Source organism: Heloderma suspectum, chromosome 6, assembly GCF_057233095.1.
Source record: "Heloderma suspectum isolate Gila_16-S chromosome 6, 16-S_ref, whole genome shotgun sequence".
Lineage (NCBI taxonomy): Eukaryota > Metazoa > Chordata > Lepidosauria > Squamata > Helodermatidae > Heloderma > Heloderma suspectum.
In genome coordinates this window covers 62,853,240-62,877,451 of record NC_139463.1, presented here as the reverse complement: position 1 = coordinate 62,877,451, position 24,212 = coordinate 62,853,240, and the positions used below count along the sequence as shown (strand labels likewise).

The 24,212-nt window shown below is 46.0% G+C and overlaps 1 protein-coding gene across 1 annotated transcript; it reads left to right on the top strand.

Annotated features, from left to right (window-relative positions):
* Positions 1-6,372: 6,372 nt before the first annotated feature.
* On the top strand, positions 6,373-12,982 carry LOC146341002 (vomeronasal type-2 receptor 26-like). Its single transcript, XM_084808251.1, has 3 exons — positions 6,373-6,469; positions 10,969-11,095; positions 11,975-12,982. Exons 1-3 carry the CDS (start codon positions 6,446-6,448, stop codon positions 12,871-12,873), a joined length of 1,050 nt encoding a protein of 349 aa, XP_084664377.1. The 5' UTR covers positions 6,373-6,445; the 3' UTR covers positions 12,874-12,982.
* Positions 12,983-24,212: the final 11,230 nt, after the last annotated feature.

Sequence of the window (24,212 nt, the reverse complement as noted above, 5' to 3'; positions counted from 1 at the left end):
AAATGCAATAAAATAAATAAATAAATAACAAAAAATATTACCCACCAGAAGTGGACAATTAAAAAAAAAGGCTTTTCTTAAATTGAAGCAAGCCTTAATATCACCACCTGCTTTAGCCTTATCAGACCCCAGATCATGAAATTTTTAGATGCTTTGATGAAGCCAAAAGAAATAGCTATGGTGCATGTGAGAGAGCACATGAAAAGAGTGCCATTCCTGAAAAAAGGAAAAGGCAATGCTGGCAGCCACCATGGGCGGAAATATAAACCGCGGCTTGAGAGCACAGAAGCGACCGGGGGCGGGGGCAGGGGGCGGAAAAGGAAAGGGCTGACCTATATATGTGGAAAGGGCTGACCTATATATGTGGAAAGGGCTGACCTATATATGACAATAAATGTGCGTACTGCCGAGATAAGAGACATTGAAAGAAAGATTGTCCAGAGTTGAAAGAGAAGAGAAAAGAGACTCACACTGAAGGCTGCCAAATGCGGGCAGAGTCCTCCGGGGGGGAGTCTAGCTGAAGGGGACTGGAATCTAAGGTCACCACCCTACGAACAAATGCTCAGGAGAATCCCAAGGTAAAAGTAAGGGTTGGTGGCAGGGACTGTGAGGCCGTAGTAGATACTAGAGCCACGTTTTCTATGATCCCTATGAAGCCTCCCCCAGCCAGAGAAAGTGAAAAGCATGTAGCTGTAGAAGGAATTGAAGAAAAAAAAGAAAACTGAATTGCCCGTGTGTAAGCCCCTCCTCACGAAGATTGGAAATAACATACTGGAACATGCCTTTGTAGTTTCATCTGCATGCCCAGTTGCCCTCTTGGGGCAGGACTTGTTAACAAAACTGCAAGCTAAAATCTTCTTCCATGATAATCAGATTGTAGTACAGCTGCCAATAAAGCAGGGCTCAAATTATCAGATGGCCCTTCAAGCAATCAAGATTGTGTCAGAGGCCAAAGGGACTGAGATTTTAGGAAATGTTGATCCGTGTGTGTGGGCAGACAGAACCCCTGCCCAAGCAAATGCATAGCACCAGTTAAAATCTTCTTTAGAAAGGGAGAGAGCCCTGTATGCGTGTGGCAGTATCCTCTGAAGAAAGCCACCTGTGCAGGCTTGAAGCCGCTCATTGAGAAGTTCAAAAAATTATGGTTGGCTAATAAAGGGCTCATCTCCCTTTTAACACCCCGATTTTGGGTGTGCCCGAGGCAGATAGCACCTCCTTCAGGTTGGACCAACACCTGAGAGCAGTGGCTAACTGCCCTTTGTGCCTCAAAAACGATTCAAAGTTGTTTGAGCCCCCAGCTCAAATGAGAAGTCGCCCATGGGCTTAATATCCTTTTCAGAGATTTCAAATTGACTTTTCAGAGTTGCCCCAGACTCATGGCTATCGGTACCCGCTAGTAATAATAAAACCAATTGACTGCACCGCACAGACAGTAGCCAAGATCCTGTTAAAAAGTAATCCCTAGGCTCTTGTTACCTAAAGAGAGTGAATCAAATCAGGGGCCCCATTTTGTTGGACAAGTGACGCAAGTAGTGGCCCAGGCATAACAAACTAACTAGAAGCTACACCCCCCTTGGAAACCTCAATCCACAAGTCAAGTTGAGAAGATGAACCGCGCCTTAAAGACAATGCTCACTAGAATTTGTTTAAAGATTAAGTTGAAGGGCCACAGGCCTTGCCAATCACCTTGACTCGAGTACGGTGCACCCCCAAGGGAAGTATTAAATTGACACCCTTTAAACGTTATATAAGTGCCCACCTCGGATATTACCTATGGCTGATAGCTTAAATGTGAATTTAGAAGTAAGAGTTTTAAGATTCAAGATTATGTTACTGCCTTGCAGTCTGTTTTGTTTTCACAGGTTTGCGACACCTCACCAATCCTGCCCTTTAGTAGGGATGTACGAAAGTCACTTACCTTTTCGACAGGGTGATTTGCGGTGGGGGGGAGGCACTCCGCACCTTCCCCCGAAATCCTTCTCTGGCCGGTTCCGCTCCATGGAGATTCCGCAGAGCTGCAAGCCGGGGCCACCCGCAGCCAGAAATCCGACCGCTGGGCAGCCTTCCTTCTGGAAACAAACAAATAAACTGTGTATGCAAATGGCGGCGGCTACGGCGGCCGCCATTTGTGTTCCCTTTTTTTCGCAGTTTTAGCCTACGTAAATATTTATGTAAGCTATTATGGCGAAAAAAAAAAGGGGAACAGAAATAGCTTAGTGGGCGCCATTTGCGTTCCCTTTTCCCCCGCAGTTTTAGCCTACGTAAATATTTACGTAAGCTATTACGGCGAAAAAAAAGGAATGCAAATAGCGCCCACTATGCTATTTGCATTCCCCTTTTTTTTTGCTGTAATAGCTTACGTAAATATTTACGTAGGCTAAAACTGCGAAAAAAAGGGAACGCAAATGGTGGCTGCCGTAGCTGCCGCCATTTGTGTAAGTGGGTTTTTGTTTTTGTTTTGCTTGCCGTGATAGGCTATGTAAATACTTACGTAGCCTATCACGGCAAAGGGCAGATGGCAACAGCGGCTGCAGCGGCCGGTCGGAAGACCAGCCGCCGGAGCCACCGCCGGAGCCGCTGCTGCTGGAACATCCGCACCAGGTAAGCTTTGTCCCAGGGGGGAATCCGTGGGGGGCGGGGTGTGGGGTGTGGGGGGCTGTTCCGCCATGGATTTTGGGGGGCCGAATGCCAGTGCATTTGGCTTCACTGAAATCCGTGGTGGAATTCTCCGTCATCCCTAGCCTTTAGACGCTCCAGTGCATAATCTCAATCCTGGTGATTGGGTGCTAATCCAGTCCTAGAAAGATGAACCACCTACTGAGAAGCGGAAGGGTCCGTTTCAGATCCTACTTACCACTCCCACTGCTATAAAAGTCGCTACAGGGAAGAAGTGGATTCATCACACTGAATAAAGGCATCACCTGCACCAGAGAGGGTCACACCGGAAGCTGACCCACCTGAAGGCAGCCCTTGGAATAATGAACCTCTGGAAGGACTGAAGTATTTGTTCATGACAGAGCTTTCTCCTAATGCTTACTCATGCACATTATTCTCTCCTTAAGTTTAGTTGCCTCAACACTCCCCACTCCAGTATAAAACAACAAAATACATTAGTTTAAGAGGCATGTTGAGCTTATGTTTAAGCAGAATAGAGATAATTTTGCTCTCTATTACAAACACCCATCAACTGTCAGAAACTTTACTTTGTTGCCTGCCTTAATTAGAGAACCACAGGTAGCTCTACAGAACGAGGGCACTCTCGTTTCAAGGGTTCCTGATGAACTGAACAAAACGGAGTTCCAAAGGTTCAAATTCCAGACTTACACCAAAAATGTGTTTTTGTTGTCAACATTCTAGTAGCTAGAACAAAGGCGTCCTAGGCCTCACTTGCTGTTTACAGAAAACTGTCAATGCCACAGCAATAATAGTTTGTGCCTTTAAGTGCGTAGTCCACTGCTGGACCAAAGAGAGTATAAATTTGAGAAAAGCCTTTTGAGGGGGGAATTGTAGTAAAAATGTAACCTAAAAGCCATTGTATGTGCCTTAAGCAGCACGTAGTATTGTGAGAGCTGCGCATGCCTGGAATGAGTGAGCAGTAACCCTAAGAGAAGGTAGCCAGGCAAACTGCTGGCAACCAATCAAAGTGACACGCTAGCTAAGGAATGCAAGCTGAGGTGATAAAACTGTAGCGCGGGAGTTTCCCAGGGTCAACTCTGCTTTTGAGCACGAGCTCCTCTGTCGAACTGTTTGCAAACAATAAAATCGAGTTGGGCCCAGCCTGAAGTTGACTCTCCTCTTTGGGGCAAATTGGACTAGCCTCCAGGGGGCGAAACTAGCATTTTGTGCAACAACGTTCCCATGGATGGGCGCTTCAAGCATTTAGCAGGGTAGAGATAAGGTTTTGTAGAATGCAATAGTGTGTGTTTTTTTAGCCCTAGAAGTAAGTCCTCTGATAAAATCTGAAATAATGCACAGTTAGTCAGTACTATATTTATCAGAGGGTATAAGCTTTTGCAGAAACCTTCAAACATACTGAAATGTACATTACTTTCCACAATGAGAGATTAGCTTCCATCTCCAAGAAGAAACCCCCAAAGGGAAAATAAAAGAAAACCCATATATTCTATTACCCTTGCAGTCTCCTCCAGTTCTATGTGCCAAGTCCTTTCATCACTGAAACAGCAGAGTGGCCCCCTTTTTAAAGTTACGAATCTATCTGTATCATTTGACATATATGCGGACATATTTTCTGGACCACAAAAGGTTCTTCACTTCTTCTGTAGATGCTTTGTAAAGGGAGCGAAACAGAATGCACTAAGCAACCTCGGAAGCTGCCTTCTGGCAAGTCAGACCCTTGGTCTGTCTAGTTCAGTCTCTCCTGCACTGAGCGGCCAGCATCTCTCCTTCCCTGTCCTGCCCAGCAATTCTGCCAGGCATGGAACCTGGGGGCTTCCATGTGGAAAGCAGATGCTCTTTCGGTCCTTTGGCCAAAACCCAAGTAAGATGCCAGTCCTCTGCATGCTTCTTTAAACAGGAACACCAGGAACTGCCTCGTACTGAGTCACACCATTGAGCCCCTCTAGCTTCGTATCCAGCAGCAGCTCTCCACGGCGTTAGGCAAGGTCGCTCTCTCCCAGGCTCGTTTGCATATGCCAGGGATTGATCCTGGGACCAGCCGCATTTGAAGGATGTGCTCCATTATCTATCTCCAGCCCTTCCTTAAAAAAGAAAAGACGTTTACAGTCCCCATGGGCTGATTTAAGTAGGAAGCTTCTTTATACCATGTCAGAGCTTTGGAGACATTTGGTCAGTATTGCCTGCACTGATTGGCAATGGCTCGCCAGGGTTGCTGAGGACTTTCCCAGCTCTACCTGGAGATGCTGGGGATTGGACAGGGGACCTTTCGCATGCAGAGCAGGGACTCTGCCGCTGAGCTGTGGCCCTGCCCCTCAGTAGTTGTGAACTACATGTGCAAAATCTTCCTTCACTACTGAGCGATATTGGAGATGTACCGATGGTTGCTGGGTTAAGTTTGCTTTTTCAAAAGGATCAAATTCCTGGAGGACAAGTCTATTGGCAGCTCTTCACCATGACGGCTAAACAGAGATCCCATGATGAGAGGCAGGCTACCGCCGAACAGGAGTTGTTATGTGGGGGAGAAGAAGAAAGGGGGCTGTTGCCTTCGTCTCCTTCTTGTGTTTTGCAGGATTAGGCTGAGATTGTATATTGAAGGGGTTGATCCTGAGTCCAGTTGCATTCAAATGATGTGATCTGTCACTGAACTTCATCTAAAAATAAGACAAGTTTCCATTCCTCATGGTTCTGAATAAAGGGCTGATTTAAGTAGGAAGTGCTTTATACTATGTCAGTGCTTTGGTTCAACTAGGTCTATATTGACTGCACTGACTGGCTGCTGGGTTTTGCTTTAAGGAGGAGCAGAGAAATTCCTGGAGGGCAGGTCTATTGGCAGCTCTTAACCATGACAGCTAGAGATCCTATGATGAGAGGCAGTCTACCACTGAACAGGAGTTGTTATGTGGGGGAGACGAAGAGAGGGGGGCTGTTGCCTTCATTTCCTTCTTGTGGGGATCCCAGCAAGGATCTTGGCTGACCGCAGTTGAAAATAGGATGCTGCACTAGATGGAGCAAAATTGGCCTGAGCCAGCAGGGCTTTTCTGATGTTCCACTTACTATGTATTTCTTCAACAAATTCATGGAGGAGGCTGATTCAGTGACTACCCATTGATCACTTGATAGATCTTCCCTATGGGAAAGGTCCTGGCCAAGTTTCACTTAAAAAATAAAAATAATCCCTATTGTTATTTTATTACTGCATTTTGGTTTTACCTGTAAGCCACCTTGGAAGCATTTGAATCTTGAAAGGTGGAACATAAATAATGAAAACAGATAGTGGATAAATGAACTGTTATTGCGCTGAATTAGATCTCTGATCGAGCAGGGCTCTTCAGATATTCTTATGAACTGCTGCTAGCCAACCTTTGTCTTTATGTCAATAGAACATTCTGATTTTCTCTGTGAATCCTTGCTGTAGATGGCTTTTGTCTAGAAGGTTTTGTCTTTGTTCAAATTAGGTTTTAACTAGATGGACTTTTTAACCCTCCACTTCTCATAACTTCTGTTGGGATCCTCACCCAATGTCACTCTCATCATTGCAGGATGATATCCAAGTACTACCAGCAAATCCTGGCCTTGGTGTTCGCCATTAAGGAACTCAACAAGGATCCAGTTCTCCTACCCAACCACACCCTTGGCTTCCGCATCTACAACCACAGCAACATCGCAAGATGGATCCACTTTGAACAGTCTGTCTCTCCTCTCCACGCGGGGGCAAATGTCTCCTAATTATAAATGTGACAGGCAAGATAAGCTGCTCTCCGTTATTGGGGGTCTCGACTCCAAATCCTCAAGGGAGATTGCATCCTTAATGGGCATCTTCAAGATCTCACAGGTAAGGGGATTCATGTGGGTATAGATGTGGGGGAGCTGCGGAACTCAGGAACTGTAAGATGGACAGACCAGTCTCTGAAAACAGCTTTGCCCATGCAGTGGGTGTGTTGTTACCTTGATTCTGGATGGCAGGAGTAGGGGGCCTTCTGACCACAGCTAACCTGCCATGCAATTACGTTGGTGGTCGGATTTTGAGTAAACTGCCACACGAGAGCCTTGGTGGTAGCCAGGAATCTCAGGACGCACTTGCATAACTAATACCACCCAGCAATGTGGCTGTTATGTAAAAAAAGGTTTTGGATTGGGGAATAATCAGGGAGTCTTGCAATACCTTAAAGAATCACGAACATACAAGGTCCCGCAAGACTCCTTGTTCTTGCTGCAATTGACCACCACTCCAGGGATAGGAGGAAGCAGCCCCCCTCCCCCAGCACAGACACACAGCATTATAAAATGCCTCTGTTTTTATGTATTGGGACACATTTCCATACAAAATAGCTTATGTTTCTGTTTTGTTCTTTAGGATGTTAGAGGAAGGTATATGGGGTGGGGGCTCTTTGGGGTTGTCTGATTAAGCACCGCTAATCTTGTGCCATATTTTCTTCTTTCTGCATTCTGATGCATTTCTACACAGAATGGAACTGGCTTGACCAGACCATCATATTTGGGGAGGGGCCTTAAAGCCAGAAAGCCCCCAGCATACTTACAAAGAGACACATTTCTTGGATGTCCACCCAGAGGCCTATTCACTGCAACTGTTAGAACCTGTGTCAGAGTTAGCTCCATGACAGCCCTTTTTGGGGGGCGGGGGTGATATCCACACTGTGGGGAGGGAGTCTTAAACTAACCATACAGCTTGACTTTATATTTAGAGATCCATTTTTTAAATTAACATCTTCCTTCATGATAACACTTCATGCATCCAAAGTGGGCTATAGGAGTCCATGGAAGCTTATGCCAAAACAATGTGTCAGGGCTTCTTCACACAGAGCTTTGATCCTACGATTGAGATGGCTCCTTCACGGAAGTTTGCGGGCCCTTTAGATGATGTCGTGAACCTCTAGGGTGTCTCTTGCACTAAATGACCTTTATACCATTTGTAAATAGATTGGAGATAATGAAGTATCAAAATTACCCTGCTTGTGTTCTGCTTGAGTTCCCTCCGTGAAAAAGGAAAAGCCGAAACAAGAGGAGCTAAGCCAATTAAACATAGGGAAGACTCCGATAAGGGGGAGAAGGAGGGGGGAAAGGGAGGGGGAAAAGGAAGCATGTATAAAGGGAGTCTGTTGTGATCCTGCTTTTAAAATGGAAGCAGAAAGCCCCGTTTTAAATGCCGGATTTTAGGCTGGTGTAGTGATGCTCTTGGTCTTTAAAATGCCACAAAATTCTGCCTTGGACTAACAGGAAATTCCTTCCTTCAGCTCGGTTATGGCTTGTTTGATCCAGTTCAGGGAGAGAAAACAGAATTCCCTTCCTTTTACCGGATTGAGCCCAATGAAATTGCTCAATATCTGGGCTTAATCCGGCTGCTCCTGCATTTCCACTGGAACTGGATTGGACTTATTGCCTTAACTGGTTATAATGGTGAAAACTTCATCCAGACACTGACACCAATGCTCAAGGAGAAGGACATCTGTGTGGCCTTCATGGAAATGTTCGAGCCAACAAACCTGCTCCTTACACAGCAAGCGCAAGCAGGCTCTATCCCTAGTTCTTGGTTTGAGCCCCAAGTGATTATTGTCTTTGCAGACATCATTGTTATAAAACTATTAGCAATGTTCTTGCTTGTTCATGAAGAAAAGACCAATATGACATTTAGGAAGGTTTGGATCCTGACATCCCATTGGGAAATTTCTGCGGAAGGACCAAAATTAGGCCTGGCCCAACTTTTCCATGGTGCTTTGCACTTCAGAGTCCACAGAAAGGATGTGCCAGAATTTAAGCAATTCGTACTAGCTTTAGATCCACTCCAACCACAAGGAGACATCTTTCTCCATGAATGGTGGATAATAACATTTAAATGTCAGTTTCTGAAATCAAGCCAAACATTTCGAAGGGAACGGAGAAACTACAGGGGAGGAGAAGCTACAGGATGTGCCGGGTTACAGGTTCGAAATGACCATGTCCAGTCAGAGCTACAGCATCTACAAAGCCGTCTATTCCATAGCACATGCACTACACGCTGTCTCCTCATCTGGATCCAAACATAGAATGATGGGGGGAGGCAAGAGGCTTCTGAATATCCAGCCATGGCAGGTAACATCCTCTTTCAGATTTGGCAGTCTTATAGGAGGCACCTTATAGGAGGCACAAATGCCAGCACATTCGGCCCCCCGAAATCGGTGGCGGAACGGCCTGCCCCCCGCCCCCCCCGGGACCAGACTTACCTGGGGCGGATCTCCCTGGCGGCGGTGGCTCCGGCGGCGGTTTGGTGGCGGCGGCTGTGGCGGCCGGTCTTCCGACTGGCCGCCGCCACCGCCATTTCCAGTTAAAAAAAAAAAAAGTGATAGGCTACGTAAAGATTTACATAGCCCATCACGGCTAAGTTTTTTTAAAAAAACGTGATAGGCTACGTAAATGTTTATGTAGCCTATCACGGCTGACTTAAAAAACAACAATAACAACACGCGTACGCAAATGGCGGCAGCCACGGCCGCCACCATTTGCGTTCCTTATTTTGGCACGTCTTAGTCTATGTCAAGATTTAAGTAGACTAAGACGGTGAAAATAAGGGGAATGCAAATAGCGTAGTGTCCGCTACGCTATTTGCGTTCCCCTTATTTTCACCGTCTTAGTTTACGTAAATCTTGACGTAGACTAAGATGTGCCAAAATAAGGAACGCAAATGGTGGCGGCCATGGCCGCCGCCATTTGCGTACACACATTTTTTTTTTTTAAAGTCAGCTGTGATAGGCTACGTAAACATTTATGTAGCCTATCACGGCTGACTGCAGGGATGCAAACGGCAGTGGCTATGGCTGTCGCCATTTGCGTCCCTGCTAGCCAGAGGCCGGATGTCCGGCTGCTGGCGGAGCCGGCTGGCGGCTCTGCAGAATCCCTGCGGAGCACAGCCTGCCGGCTAGGATTCCGGGGGGAGGGACGGAGCGCCTCCCCCCCACCATCAACATAATCCGCGAAAGGTAAGTGCCTTTCGTACATCCCTACTGCAGAACTAGGGTGTATGAACCCCAACTTACCTGGGTCCGCTGGGGGGTCCGCGGGGGGGGGGAGGCGATCTATTCCTCCCCCTGGAATCCTCTATGGGGGGAGGCGATCCGTTCCTCCCCCCTGGAATCCTGCCCGGCTGGCTCTGCTCTGCGGCCAGTCCGCAGAGCCACCGGCCGGGCCAATCCGCAGTGGGGCCTCCATCTGCTGTCGGGCTGCTGCGGACGCAAATGGCATCCTGCATAGGGGACGCCATTTGCATCCCTGCTTTAGCAGTGATAGGCTACGTAAATATATACATAGCCTATCACGGCCTAGCGTAGGGATGCAAATAGCGGCCGCTATGCCGGCCGCCATTTGCAGCTGCAGCAGCCCAGCAGCGGATGCACTGGACAGCCGACACAAGGTAGGTCCGTTCCGGGGGGGCGTTCGGGGGTGGTGGTGGGGGGTTAGTCCGTTCCGCCACGGACTCCAGGGGCCTGGATTCTTTAGAATCAGGCCTCACTGGAGTCCGTGGCGGATTTCTCCGCCTTCCCTATGGAGAACTCACTCACAGTTACCCCATTTTCAAAGTATCTCTTCCATTCCAGATGCTTGCTGCTTTGAGGAACGTCCAGTTTAACAACAGTGTTGGAGACCAAGTCTTTTTCTCTAAAAAGGGAGAGAGATATGATATTGTGAACTGGATTTTGTTCCCAAATATATCTTTTGCTCCCATGAAAGTTGGGCAAGTGGATCCAGAAGATCCTGCAGGCCAAGACTTCACCATTCATTCTGATGCAATCATGTGGGCTACAAAGGTGGGGTTGAAGTGCATGTCATGGGAGAACTAAAGAATGTTGCAGTTTTACCACTTGAAAACAGAAGGTAGAACTTACTTCCGGTTTACTTACTTACTTTCTAGATAAGACCAAAGGGCTATTCAGTCCAGGGAGGGGACACTGTCCAGTGATAAAGAACAATATTTGCAGGCAAAAGTCCCAGGTTTAGTCCACAACATCTCCAAGTAGGGCTGGAAAAAGGTCCCATGCCTGAAAGCCTGGAGAGGCGCTGCCAGTCAGTGCAGACAATGCTGGGCTAGGTGGACCAAGGATAGGTAGAAGGCAGCTTTTAAATTTCATGTTTCTGTCTCAGAATATATACATCAGCCTCTATTATGAAGGTTCTAAGTAACCTGCAGACATCTAGAAAAGGTTCAGCCTTCCTAAATTAGTGATCCTATCCATCTTGTAATGGGAAACTCCGTTGAGTAACTCCTTTTTACTGCAAGTAAGTCCTTTTTACTGCAATATTCATCACATGTAAAACCTCAATTATTTTTCTCTTCCCTTTTAGAAGGCACCTTTTGCAAGGTGTGTGGAGCGGTGCTCTCCAGGGCACCAGAGAACAGTTCCAGAGGGGAGTCCAGTCTGCTGCTACAGATGTGATCGTTGTCCAGAAGGGACGATTTCTAACTGGACAGGTAGCTCAAGCACTGAGAGCCATATAAATGTACAGAGCATACCGGGGTCAGTATGGAGTGGAGGCAAGGGGAAGATCATAGACAAGGATAAGCATCTGCCATTCCCCTAGGAATATTTTCTTCATTAATGTATCATGGTGGATTGCACACCTTTGTGGAGTGCTGGTTTGCAAGGTATTCACAATTTCCTGAAGAAAACCTCTATTTAAATTTTAAAACATAACGACTCTCAGTAAATTATTAACACTTGCAAGTACTGAATCTGCTGGGTTTTCTTAGCTATTTGCATTGTCTCATATTTCCATAAACACCACATTTCCAAAATCGGTTGTTTTGGCATCAGGCCTGAAGCAGTTTGGGCAGAACATTGATCAGGGGAGGACACCCTTGTAGCATGTCAAACACATTCCTATTCCTGTCCATAGCGATTTCTGTAGCCTGTTCCTTGTCCTTTGCACCAAACATCTCCTAAGAGGGCACTCCATAATCTGAAGAACATGACAGATAGTTATTTATTTGTTTGTTTGCCCATTCAGAAGGCACTGCAGGTAACAAATAGTGGTTATGTTCTTACAGTTACCAGTTCTTTACTTTCTAGTTATATAATTTGGATTTTTCTTCCTTGCAGAATATTGGACATGACTCTGATGCAGAGGGCATATGGAGGTGAAAAAAAGGCATTTTGCACCTTTTCTGACTCTGGTCTTATTAAATACATAGCTGAAGCCTAAAGAGAAAATAATAAAAGGGAAGTTGTACCCTGAGGTGTATAGTAAGCTAGGGAATGAATATTTCCATCTCCTTATGGACTGAACTGTCCCCACATAAAGAACATCTATGTCCTGTTTGAGATACTTCAGTAATTTTTGATAATTCCAGATGCAGATCACTGTGACCCGTGTCCAGAAGATCAACATCCAAACAGGAACCAAGAGCAGTGTATCCCCAAGAAGATCCACTTCCTTTCCTATCAAGAGACATTGGGGTCTGGTTTAGCTTCTCTGGCTCTTTTCCTTTCTCTGATCACATCCCTAGTGCTGGCAATCTTCATTATACACCGTGAGACGCCGATCGTCAAAGCCAACAACCGAGACCTCACCTATGTGCTCCTCATCTCCCTCCTGCTCTGCTTCCTCTGCTCCTCCCTGTTCATTGGTCGACCCAGGAAGGTCACCCGTCTTCTCCGTCAAGCTGCTTTTGGCATCATCTTCTCTGTTGCTGTTTCTTCCATTTTGGCAAAAACCATCATGGTGGTTATAGCCTTCATGGCAACCAAACCCGGAAACGTGGCCAGAAAACTCTTGAGGCGACAACTCACGAACTCCATTGTCCTGGCCTGTCCCCTCATACAAACTGTTATCTGTGCTATTTGGCTACTGACCTCTCCCCCATTCCCAAACTTGGACCTCCATTCCCTGACAGGACAGATCATAGTGGAATGTAATGAAGGGTCTGTCACTATGTTTTATACTGTCTTGGGGTACATGGGTTTCCTGTCCTTCATTAGCTTCACAGTGGCTTTCCTAGCGAGGAAATTGCCTGACAGCTTTAATGAAGCCAAGTTTATCACCTTCAGCATGCTGGTGTTTTGCAGTGTTTGGGTCTCCTTTGTGCCCACATACTTGAGCACCAAGGGGAAGTCCATGGTGGCTGTAGAGATCTTCTCCATCTTGACCTCTGGTGCTGGTCTCCTAGTTTTCATCTTTCTTCCCAAATGCTACATTATCATGCTGAGGCCCAATCTCAACACCAGAGATCATATAAGGAAAAAAGCTTAAGGCATCTAACAGTTTGGAGCATGACCTGCTATTCTAGTTCCCTTTCCCATATATTTATTTGGGAACATTGATAGAATTCCTAAAAAAATGAATGTGACGAGTTTCTTGTTAAACAACAGATTCCTTTCCACGCTGGAGCCATTGCCCACTGCTGAGGTATTTGCTCTTTCCCAGTCAATTTAGGGCTTCTTCACATGGAGCTTGTATCCTGCTATTGAGATTGGTTACTAATGGAAGTGTGCGGGTCCTTCAGATGACGTCGTTAACCTCCAGGGTGTCTCCTGCACTAAATGACCTTTATTCCATTTTTTAAAAGATCGGAGATAATGAGCTATCGAATTGCAGCACTTGAGTTCCACTTGAGTTTCCTCCATGAAAAAGGAAAAGCCGCAATAAGAGGAGCTAGATGAATGAAACATATGGAAGACTCCAATAAAGGGGAGATGGGGGGGGGAAGGGAGGGAGGAAGCGCGTGTTAAGGGCATCTGTTGTGGTCCTGCATTTAAAACAGAAGCAGAAAGCCCCATTTTAAATGTGGGATTTTAGGCTGGTGTAGAGATGCTCTGGAAGAGGAAATGAAATGGTGGTCTTTATGGCATGGCATTCCCCATAAAAATTCTGCAGTTGTTCAATCACTTTGAAATGGTGCCCATTCGCTATTAAGAATGACTTTAAAAAAATAGTACACAGAACTGGCATCAGCAACAAAATGCTCAGGGTTCTCCCAACAAGTCATATCCTCCTCTGGGATAATATAATTTGTAAGGACTTCGAGCAGGGCTTTCCAGTCCCTCACACCTCTTTTTCTCTTCCAACTGACCCAACATCCCATGGCTACTGAGAATGCTCAGTTTTTCCCTTTGAAGTACATGGATTTATTTGATAAACAAAAACCCCACAGTTTACAAAACAGTGTTAAGGCTATACAGCTTTCAACCAAGCACCAAAAAGCAAGGAAATTGTGAGCTAAGGGCTTTTTCAAATGGAGCTTTTATTCTGATATTGAGATTGCTCACTCATGGAAGTTTGCGGATCCTTGTCATGATGTCGTCAACCTCCAGGGCACATCCAGAGGCATTTCGTGGTTATTCCATGTGAAAAAGATCCAGAAAAAATGAGGTATCAAAAAACCTTGGATTATTACACTAGTAAAACAGCCACTAGATGGCGCTGTTTCACTGAGTTCTATGGAACCTTGAAAATTAAAAGCTTCCCCTCCCAGCAATCATGTGGTCACTGTCTGGGAGCCAGCTGTAAACATGGAAAGGTTCCATAACAGTAGGGCTGCGGCTTTTTTCTTTAATGTAAAGGCAGCCTAAGACTCACAAGCCTTAACACCACATCCTCCCTAAGGAGGCAGAAAGTGCAAGGGAAATTCTCATTCTCCCAAATCAGATAAACCATGTGGACAGGATGGAGAATATGTGACTGTGGGGTTGTGGAAAACTGATGATGAACAACTTAGGACCACCTATTTCTCTCTTTTTTAGAGCATCTCCTAATGCTGAGAGTTGCAATCCAACACATCTGGGGGGAACCAGGTGGGGGAAGGCTGCTCTAGATAGGGATGTACGAAACCCATCTGCGGTGGGGGGGAGGCGCTCCATCCCTCCCCCCGGAATCCTCCCTGGCTGGCTCCGCTCCGCGGCAACTCCGCGGAGCTGCCGGCTGGGTGCATCCGCAGCTGGACATCCGGCTGCGGCAGGTCTGCGGACGCAAATGGCGGCCAGTGTAGTGGCCGCCATTTGCATCCCTTCACTGAGCTGTGATAGGCTATGTAAATATTTATGTAGCCTATCACGGCTCAACGAAGGGACGCAAATGGCAGCCGGTGTAGTGGCCGCCATTTACGGCTGCAGCCCGGCAGCGTCCAGAGCCGCCACTGGAGCTGCCGCTGCTGGCGGAGCCGCCGCCAGGTAGGGTCCATTTCGCGGGGCTTTTGCGGGGTGGTGGGGCAGGTTGCTCCGTTCTGCCACAGATTTCGGGGGGGCCGAATTCACTGGAATTCGGCCTCCCTGGGATCTGTGGCAGAATTCTCTGGCATCCCTAGTTCTAGAACATGGGTGGGCAGAATGTAGATCTACAGATGTTTTAGAGCGCAATTCATAGGAGCCCCTGCCAGCATGGCCAGTGATCAGGACTGGTGGAAGCTGAAGTTCAAAACATCAGGATAGAACTATTTTCTGCCCTCACCTGTTCAAACGCATGCTGATTTCCAGAATTAAGATATGCAATCCACCAAGAAACTCCAAAATAGGTGCATCACTTTAAATGGATTGTCTTAAACCAAATGAGGAGACAACGAATGAATCTTGATTCCTAATCCAGACAGCTCTTCAGACATCAAAATTAGTTTTCAGCACATGGCATGGGCTTTCTGTTTATTGGATGTCAGATATATGGTCTTGAGGGAGTTATGTGGAGGATTTCTCTTATGTGTTCAGCACTGTGACACTGAAGGCAGAGCTAGAACCTGGTACTCTCATGTGTCAAGATTATTTTAAAATTAATGATGAAATGTATTTTTGTGTTCCCCGTGACACATAACACCGGAACTGCAGTGCAGCACACCAGAAGAGCATCAGGTTGGGGGAGGATGCTTTATCCTGGAATCCTCTACATGTCTTCTTGTTGTTGTTCAGTCGTTCAGTCGTGTCTGACTCTTCGTGACCCCATGGACCATAGCATGCCAGGCCTTCCTGTCCTCCGCTCTCTCCCAGAGCGTGCTCAAGTCCATATTCATTGCATCAGTGATGCTATCTAGCCATCTCATCCTCTGCCGTCCCCTTCTCCTTTTGCCTTCAGTCTTTCCCAGCATCAGGGTCTTTTCCAGTGACTTTTTTCTTCGCATTAGGTGGCCAAAATATTTGAGCTTCAGCTTCAGTATCTGTCCTTCCAATGAGCACTCAGTTGATTTCCTTTAGGATTGACTGATTTGACCTCCTTGCAGTCCAAGGGACTCGTAAGAGTCTTCTCAAGCACCACAGTTCGAACACATCAATTCTTCGGCACTCAGCCTTCCTTATAGTCCAGCTCTCACAGCCATACATTACTACTGGGAAAACCATAGTTTTGATCCATTTACACTGACCATGTATTAAATTCCAAGAAGCACTCATGTCCTGCTGTGGGTTTCCTGTGCACGGCTGGTTGGCTGCTGCATGTACCAAATGCCGGACTGGGTGGACTCCTGGTCTGTTCCAGCATGGCTCTTATGTTCCTAAGGGGAGGGCCTAGTCCCACAGTGGAATACTGGGATGGAAAGGGCCATCAACATGGTGTCACCTAAGCATCGTCTCTGGCACTGTGGAGCTCAGATGGCTCTCTGGTTTTTAGGAGAGCTTCGTACAAGGAAGCAGGCTGGATGATGCATGTATTGCAACGAATGTCACTGAGCACAAGTGAGCTCACAGATTCACACCTACCATGTGGTGGGGGGAGCAGCAAAGTAGGTGTTCTTCTCTGCCACAACTGCACTTTGCTTGAATACCTCTAAGGACGGGGAGCCCATATCCTCCCTCAGCAGTCAGATCCATGGTCTGACTGCTCTGATCTTTGAGAAGTTTTTCCTGATGTTCAAGTGAAATCTTCCATCCTGGAATTTAATCCTGTTATCTTGTGCCCCACAGCACTGGATGACAGAGAAGAGGTTGCAGCCCTCTCCTGTGTGACAACCCTTTAGGTACTTGAAGAGTCCTATCATATCTACCCCACCCCACCTCTTCAGTCTTCTCTTCTCAAGGCTAAACATACAAAGTTCCTGAAATCATTCCTTGTAGGACCTGATAACAGCTTAGGGATTTCATTATATTTAATGGTGTATCAATATCACAAATAAATAAATAACCTTTGTTACCCTTCTCTGAACTCGTTCCAATTTGCCTTTCTTGAAGTGTGCTGTCCAGAACTGCACACAGTATTTGAGGTAAGGCCAGAGCAGAGCAGAGTGGAGCTATTCCTTCCCATAGAGCGGAACCATACTTTGATTGATGCAAGCTAAAATTGCATTTGCCTTTTTTCAGACACATCACACTGCTGACTCATATTCAGCTTGCGATCGACTACAACATACTAAGATCACACACATTCACACGTACTAAGCCAAACGTATCTGATACCTGTCCTTTTGATTTCTTATCAAAAAAGCTGGACTATAAGGAAGGCTGAGTGCCGAAGAATTGATGCGTTCAAACTGTGGTGCTTGAGAAGACTCTTACGAGTCCCTTGGACTGCAAGGAGGTCAAATCAGTCAATCCTAAAGGAAATCAACTGAGTGCTCATTGGAAGGACAGATACTGAAGCTGAAGCTCCAATATTTTGGCCACCTAATGCGAAGAGAAAACTCCCTGGAAAAGACCCTGATGCTGGGAAAGACTGAAGGCAAAAGGAGAAGGGGACGGCAGAGGATGAGATGGCTAGATAGCATCACTGATGCAATGAATATGGACTTGAGCATGCTCCGGGAGAGAGCGGAGGACAGGAAGGCCTGGCATGCTATGGTCCATGGGGTCACGAAGAGTCGGACACGACTGAACGACTGAACGACAACAACAACAACAGTGTAAATGGATTTTTTGGTCCCTCTTGGACACCAAAAAATGGACACTACAATACTGGAAGGATAAATGCTCACCTCCTATAATGCAATGGACTGAAGACCTAACAACACTAGCCATCCCAGGCATACATTTCTTGATGTCATTCTCCAGAGCCTGTCAAACAGACCCCCCCTTAGAACAGTCATGTGCTCTTCTCTCTGGCACTGATGCTTTCACCACTGCCCAGGTAGCAAAATTTGCCTTGGCAGCAAGCAAAATACATGCCAAAGTTCAAGCAGCCTAGTGGGGACGATTCTATTGGATGTGTGAATTTATGTATATACAAATATACTGTTTTTTTATTCCTTTTTTAATATATATTGTGGTGGCCTATGGCTTTAAGCAATAAGGTTCTGTCTGTCTGTCTGTCTGTCTGACTGTCTGTCTGTCTATCCCACATTCGAAAGAGTGGTATATAGGTGCCACTGACGAATGGAGTTATTTGGATATTTAGGGCACAATCCTAACTAGATAGGTGGCTGCCTCTGACCTCGGAAGCGACCGCCTATCCAAAGCAAGGCAGGAGAGGCACGGGGGGATCGTTCCCTCTGCACCTCTCCTGCCTTGCTGTTTTTCACTAGACAGCCATTTTCAGCTGTCTAGCGGTGGTGGTGGGGCGACTGGGAGAGGAAGCTGCTGTACGACACATTGTGGATATGGCAGGTTTAGGCAGAGAAAAGGCCTACAACTTTCAGCATGCCCCATGCTGGGAGTTGTAGGCCTTTTCTCTGTCTAAACCTGCATAGGATTGCACCCTTGGTCTGCTTTTATTGAAGTTTATGTATAATCTTTTCTTTTTTCTTTTCTAGAGTGTTGTAATATTTGAAACTGACACCTTTACAGCATGTAGTTATACTTGTGATTTTTTAAAAAATTGTGTTGCTCCTGCTTGTTGTTTATTCTATTTTGCTGAAGCTTAGAACTAAAAAACTGATTAAAAAAAAGGACATGAGTGCAACAGCACCCACCCACTGATGTTCCCCAGCATCTGGTGTATATAGGCATGCTGCCTCAGATACTGGAGGTAGAATATAACCATCAGGACTAGTAGCCGTTGATAGACTTCTCCTCCAGGAATTTGTCTAACCCCCTTTTAAAGCCATCGAAATTGGTGGACATCACTACATCTTGTGGTAGCGAATTCCATAGTTTGACAATGTGCTATGTGAAAATGTATTGCCCTTTATCTCAAGCTGCAATCCTGCCCCTTCAGCCTGTACTTTGCCTTTGCCAGGGGGGTCATAGACCCTCTTTTGGGAGAAGACTGAGCCAAAGTAGGAATTGAGCACCTCTGCCTTTTCTTTGTCATCTGTTATCATTTTGCCATCCTTATTTAATAGCTGAACCACCATTTCTTTCCTCTGTCTTTTACTATTCACGTATCTGAAGAAAGCCTTTTTGTTGCTTTTAGCATCCCTTGCTAACCTCAGCTCATTCTCAGCTTTAGCCTTCCTGACACCATCCCTGCAATTCTGTGCTAGCTGCCTGTACTCTTCCTTTGTTGCTTGGCTTTCTTTCCACTTCGTATACGTGTCCTTTTTTGTTTTCAGGTCATCTCTAAGCTTTTTGTGAAGCCACATTGGCCTTCTGTTGTCTTCCACCTTTTCTTCTTGTTGGAATGGTTTGTAATTGTGCCTTGAGAATTTCCTTTTTTAAAAGCTCCCACCTATCTTGGACTCCTTTTCTCATTAGAGTTGCTCACCATGGGACCTGACTGATCATTGTTCTGAGTTTATTAAAATCAGCTTTCCTAAAATCCAGGGTACGCGTTTGACTACACTCGGCTTTTGCTTCCCTTAGAACCAAGAAGTCAAGTACAACATGGTCGCTTTCCCCCAGAGTTCCTGTAACTGCTACTTTATCCACTAAGTCATCTCTGTTGGTTAGGATCAAGTCAAGGACAGCCAATCCTCTAGTTCCTTCCTCTACTTATTGTAGGAGGAAGTTATCCGCCACACATGTCAGGAATTTCCTGGAGGGGCCATGTTTTGCAGAATTTGTCTCCCAACAAATATCGGGGAAATATTATAAGTCCCCCATAACTACTACATCACACTTCCTTGAAACATTGGCTATTTGCTTTTCAAAAGTTTCATCCTCATCTTCTCCTTGATTGGGTGGCCGGTAGTAGATTTCAACCACCAGATTCCTTTTATTCTTTGCAATTATCAAAATGATAGTAATTCCTGATGAACCCTCCATGGATTTCCATCTACCAAATCAACAAAGAAATCTTGGGGAAAACATCCTTAATATTAATATGCCCTGAACCCTTTTGTGCGAGGCAGGGGTGGTGTCTGATCACTTGGCGACTGCTCATTTCTGGCTAAGATCTAATTCCCCTGCAGGGGCCTGTAAAGCTGGGTCCTTTTCAGGTGCTCTTTGCTGTTGACTTAAGAGGGAAGGTCACTCTGTCCCACTGATGATTTTGCTGCTGTGTTTCAGCTCCTGCCTCAGGCCACCCAGAGGATGCTGAGGACCAAGTGCCTCTTGACCAGGCCTAATGAATGGCAAGACTATTACAGGCTGGGAGATTTCATTGTTGGTGGGAATTTACCACTTGGCAGTTATTATTATAAAAATACAAAAGACTTCCAGAGCTTAGCCCCAACTAGGATCTCTGGTCATCTGATGTAGGTTTTCTCAAGAGGGATCTGGGATAGTTGCTTGCCTGCTTTGCTCTCAGACTCGAGGGCTCTTTCTAGGGTTATGCATGAGCAATGCTGCTGATGTTCAGTGTTTTCTGGTTTGATATATGGCTCTCAAAGGCTTGTCATGATTAACTTCATCTTGTAATGAGAGCTCATGACTCATGAGCGTTATTGGCCAAATGCTGGGAACAATAGGATTTGTACTGAGAGGACCCAGTGTTTGGAAGCACTGATAGCATCCCCCATGGCTGGATGCTTCAGACGTTTTGCAGTGTGCAGATGGGATTCAGTAGTGGGCAATAACTGAGTAGTTTTTGAAACCGCAGAAATAAGGGTTCCAATGATCAAAAGCTGAACTACTTAACATTTAGTCATATACATTCAGCAATGACAGATTAGCTTCCCTCTCCATGAAGAAATACCAAGAGAGAAAAAGAAAAGCTCAATACTTGATTACCCCTATCATTTGACATTTAAGTCAAGATATGTTTTTGACCCAGTAGCATTTTGACCATCTTCTGACCTGGGAGTCCAATGGTATACTGACATATCTCTGGTTGTACTGATCCATTTAGTTTTCATGGCAAGAATACTGGGGTGGGTTGCCATTTCCTTCCCCAGGGATTGTATTTAGTCTGACCTCTCTGCCATGAGCTTCCCATCTTGGGTGTCCCTTCAGACTGACTACATCCTTTGTAGCCAAAGGTATGCAGTCGGTAAAAACAAGACCTGGAGCTGATTGTAGTTCAGATCACGAACTTCTTATTGCACAATTTAGAATCAGACTAAAGAGAATAGGGAAGACCTACAGATCAGTTAGATATGAGCTCACTAATATTCCTCATGAATATTCAGTGGAGGTGAAGAATAGATTTAAAGGACTAGATTTAGTAGATAGGGTCCCGGAAGAACTATGGACAGAAGTTTGCAACATTGTTCAGGAGGCGGCAACAAAAAACGTCCCAAAGAAAAAGAAAACCAAGAAGGCAAGATGGCTGTCTGCTGAGACACTGGAAGCAGCCCAAGAAAGAAGGAAAGCAAAAGGCAACAGTGATAGGGGGAGATATGCCCAATTAAATGCAAAATTCCAGAGGTTAGCCAGAAGAGATCAGGAATTATTTTTCAACAAGCAATGCGAGGAAGCAGAAGAAGATAATAGAATAGGAAGGGCAAGAGACCTCTTCCAGAAAATTAGAAACATCGGAGGTAAATTCCAGGCAAAAATGGGTATGATCAAAAACAAAGATGGCAAGGACCTAACAGAAGCAGAAGAGATCAAGAAAAGGTGGCAAGAATATACGGAAGATCTGTATAGGAAGGATAATAATATCGGGGTTAGATTTGACGGTGTGGTCAGTGAGCTAGAGCCAGACATCTTGAAGAGTGAGGTGGAATGGGCCTTAAGAAGCATTGCTAATAACAAGGCAGCAGGAGATGACGGTATCCCAGCTGAACTGTTTAAAATCTTGCAAGATGATAGGGATGTCAGAGAATTTCTCCATGAATCTTGGGGAGGCCGAATGCCAGCGCACTCGGCCCCCCGAAATTGGTGGAGAAACGGTCTGCCCCCCCCCCCGGGACGGGACTTACCTTGCTCGAATGTCCCTGGCAGCGGCGGCTCCGGCGGCAGTTCGGCGGCGGTTCGGCGGTGGTTCGGTGGCAGTTCGGCGGAGGCGGCGGTCGGTCTTCTGACCAGCCGCCGCTGCCATTTCCAAGGAAAAAACAACAAACAAACAAACAAACAAACAAACGTGAAAGGCTACGTAAAGATTTACGTAGCTTATCACGCCTAGATTTTTAAAAAACACTGTGATAGGCTACGTAAATGTTTACATAGCCTATCACGGCTGACTTTGGGAAAAAAAAAAGCGCGTACGCAAATGGTGGCCATTTGTGTTCCGTATTTTGGCACATGTAGTCTACGTAAACATTCACGTAGACTACGGTGAAAATAAGGGCAATGCAAATAGCGTTGCCCTTATTTTTGCCGTAGTCTACCTAAATGTTTACGTAGACTACATGTGCCAAAATAAGGAACGCAAATGGCGGCGCCCATGGGTGCTGCCATTTGTGTATGCGTTTTTTTTTTTTTAAAGTCAGCCGTGATAGGCTACGTAAACATTTACGTAGCCTATCACAGCTGACTGCAGGGACGCAAATGGCGGCGGCTACGGCCGCTGCCATTTGTGTCCCGGCAGGAGAAGAGGTTTCGCGGCCGGAGGGACGGGGCACCTCCCCCCAGGCCAGAATTTTGGGGGGAGGGACGGAGCGCCTCCCCCCCACCGCGAAGCAAGCATCGGGATCAGGTAAGGGACTTTCGTCCATCCCTAAAGATGATGCTGTCAAGGTGATGCATGCCATATGCCAGCAAATTTGGAAAACACAAGAATGGCCAACAGATTGGAAAAAATCAACTTATATCCCCATACCAAAAAAGGGAAGCACCAAAGAATGTTCAAACTATCGAACAATGGCACTTATTTCACATGCCAGTAAGGCAATGCTCAAGATCTTGCAAGGTAGACTCCAGCAATTCATGGAACGAGGAGAATTTCCAGATGTACAAGCTGGGTTTAGAAAAGGCAGAGGAACTAGAGACCAAACTGCCAGTATCCGCTGGATAATGGAGAAAGCCAGGGAGTTTCAGAAAAACATCTATTTCTGTTTTATTGACTATTCTAAAGCCTTTGACTGTGTGGATCATAACAAACTATGGCGAGTTCTTGGTGGGATGGGGATACCAAGTCATCTTGTCTGCCTCCTGAGGAATCTGTATAATGACCAAGTAGCAATGGTAAGAACAGACCGTGGAACAACAGACTGGTTTAAGATTGGGAAAGGAGTACGGCAGGGTTGTATACTCTCACCCTACCTATTCAACCTGTACGCAGAACACATCATGCAAGGTGCTGGGCTTGATGAAGCCAAGGCTGGAGTTAAAATTGCTGGGAGAAACATTAACAATCTCAGATATGCAGATGATACCACTTTCATGGCTGAAAGCGAGGAGGAGCTGAGGAACCTGATGACGAAGGTGAAAGAAGAAAGTGCAAAAGCTGGGTTGCAGTTAAACCTAAAAAAAACCAAGATTATGGCAACCAGCTTGATTGATAACTGGCAAATAGAGGGAGAAAACGTGGAGGCAGTGACAGACTTTGTCTTTCTAGGTGCAAAGATTACTGCAGACGCTGACTGCAGCCAGGAAATCAGAAGACTTTTACTTCTTGGGAGGACAGCAATGACAAATCTTGATAAAATAGTTAAGAGCAGAGACATCACACTGACAACAAAGGTCCGCATAGTTAAAGCAATGGTATTCCCCATAGTAACCTATGGCTGCGAGAGCTGGACCATAAGGAAGGCTGAGCGAAGGAAGATAGATGCTTTTGAACTGTGGTGCTAGAGGAAAATGCTGAGAGTGCCTTGGACTGCAAGAAGATCAAACCAGTCCATACTCCAGGAAATAAAGCCAGACTGTTCACTTGAGGGAATGATATTAAAGGCAAAACTGAAGTACTTTGGCCACATAATGAGAAGACAGGATACCCTGGAGAAGATGCTGATGCTAGGGAAAGTGGAAGGCAAAAGGAAGAGGAGCCGACCAAGGGCAAGATGGATGGATGACATTCTGGAGGTGACGGACTCGACCTTGGGGGAGCTGGGGGTGATGACGGTCGACAGGAAGCTCTGGCGTGGGCTGGTCCACAAAGTCACGAAGAGTTGGAAGCGACTGACCGAATAAACAACAACAAAATGTTTTTGACCAGAAAAGACTCCCCTCTCTAGATGCCCTGTAAATGGTGCAAATGAAATTGACTGAGCAGCCCAGAAAGCTTCCATCTACTGAGACAGTCCATATAGTCACATCTATATGAGACAGTCTCTTCTGTGCCGAGTAACAGTGGCTTTCCTTCCCTGTCCTATGTAGAAATTCTGATGGGGATCAAACCTAGGGCCTTCCATTCCAAAGCAGATGCTCTTTTAGTCCTTTTGCTAAAATTAAAGCAAGATGCCAGTCCTCATAGCTCAGAATAAAGGGCTGCTTCAACCAGGAACACCATGAGCTACCTCATACTGAGAGGTACCTCAG